Here is a 1,507-nt window from a genome sequence, read left to right on the forward strand (position 1 = left end):
GGTAATCAGTAATACTGTGTACCCATATTATTGTGAGTTTGCATGTCCAAATTTATACTTTGTGTTGCTTGCTTATAGGTACAATTTCAACAAAGTGGCACAGTATAAGCAACTCACTTTGGAAGAAGCAGAAGAAAAAATGAAAAATAGAAGGAAAACTGCTGATGGTTACCAGAGGTGGATGATGAAAGCGGCCAACAATGGAGCTGCAGCCTTTGGTGAAGTCGAAAAGTTTGATGATCGGGAAAGTGCAGGTGGTGGTGGGAGGGGGCGTAAAAAAACCACAGGGGATGATGATGAAGCCAATGCTTCGGATAGGGGAGAGGAAGACGAAGACGAAGAGGCAGCACGAAAAAGTAGGCTAGGACTGAACAAGAAAGGTGGAGATGATGATGAAGAAGGGCCAAGAGGTGGTGACCTTGATTTTGATGACGATGATATTGAGAAAGGTGAGAATGCATGTGCTTTTCTTATATTTAACTTTACTAAAAGGTTAAGTCAGTTAATCATCTGTTTCGGTTATCTAGAGTGGCACATCTTGCTTAATTATGTAGTGAGAATTAGCTTTTTCTCCTGGCTTGGGAATTTATTACTGGGTGTATATGTACTTGTGTTATTGAACTAACGCCTTTTGGGATTATCTTTCCTTCTTTGTCTCTATGTTAGATTTTAAATGTATGCTGAGTTATTGATTGTTTTCATTCGCTGCACAAAAGGAATTTGATGGTGACGCTTGATCAGTTGTTATACTTCTTTGTTATACATGCATTTGTCAGTTTGCATTGTCTTGTTATGTAATGCCATCTATATTTTTCAATCTCTGCATTTGTCAGGATCCAAACTTTGTCCTATTTCCTTTATTTTACATCCCAGAATGAAACTCCATTTCCTAAAAAATTACACAAACTGATTGAAGCAATGATTTGAGTTACTAATTCTTAACCACTGCTCTTTAGGGGAATGCCAATTTTGTAGACTTCCACTTTCAATTCTCATTTAAGCCCTGATGCCTTGTCATATCGACACATACTAATGAGTAGCTTTCTTGGAAAAATCCCATATCCCCTTCTAATATATATTCATTTTCCTAGGCGATGATTGGGAGCATGAAGAAATTTTTACAGATGATGATGAAGCAGTTGGAAATGATCCCGAGGAACGTGAAGATTTGGCCCCTGAAATTCCTGCTCCTCCAGAAATTAAGCAGGTCATATTTCCATTTCTGCAGCTGTATGCATTCGAAGCAAAATTATTCTATGTTAGAACTTTGCATTTAAGTACACTTGCTGTTAGTTAAAGGCAGGTCATAGTAGATGTTTGGTAGAAACTTCTAGATATGGTGCAGCTTGTAAGAAACTTCTAACAAACACTTCCGTCTTCCATCATCATCATATGAAATGGCCCTTGTTTTGTAGTGAAGCTACCCTGGATGACATTATACTTCTAACGGAATCCATTTTTTCAGGATGATGAAGATGAGGATGAAGGTGATGAAGAAGAGGGAGGG

At 38.2% G+C, this 1,507-nt stretch overlaps 1 protein-coding gene across 1 annotated transcript in view; it reads left to right on the forward strand.

The window, feature by feature from the left end:
• The window catches only part of LOC105175278 (transcription initiation factor IIF subunit alpha), a 5,605-nt gene that overhangs the window by 2,042 nt on the left and 2,056 nt on the right, over positions 1-1,507 (forward strand). The window contains 3 exon segments of the mRNA XM_011097665.2: positions 38-449; positions 1,092-1,207; positions 1,466-1,507. The exon segment at positions 1,466-1,507 is cut by the window's right edge and continues 102 nt beyond it. Of these exon segments, the coding sequence (XP_011095967.1) occupies positions 38-449; positions 1,092-1,207; positions 1,466-1,507 (570 nt within the window).

The sequence above is a fragment of the Sesamum indicum genome, linkage group LG12 (assembly GCF_000512975.1).
Source record: "Sesamum indicum cultivar Zhongzhi No. 13 linkage group LG12, S_indicum_v1.0, whole genome shotgun sequence".
Lineage (NCBI taxonomy): Eukaryota > Viridiplantae > Streptophyta > Magnoliopsida > Lamiales > Pedaliaceae > Sesamum > Sesamum indicum.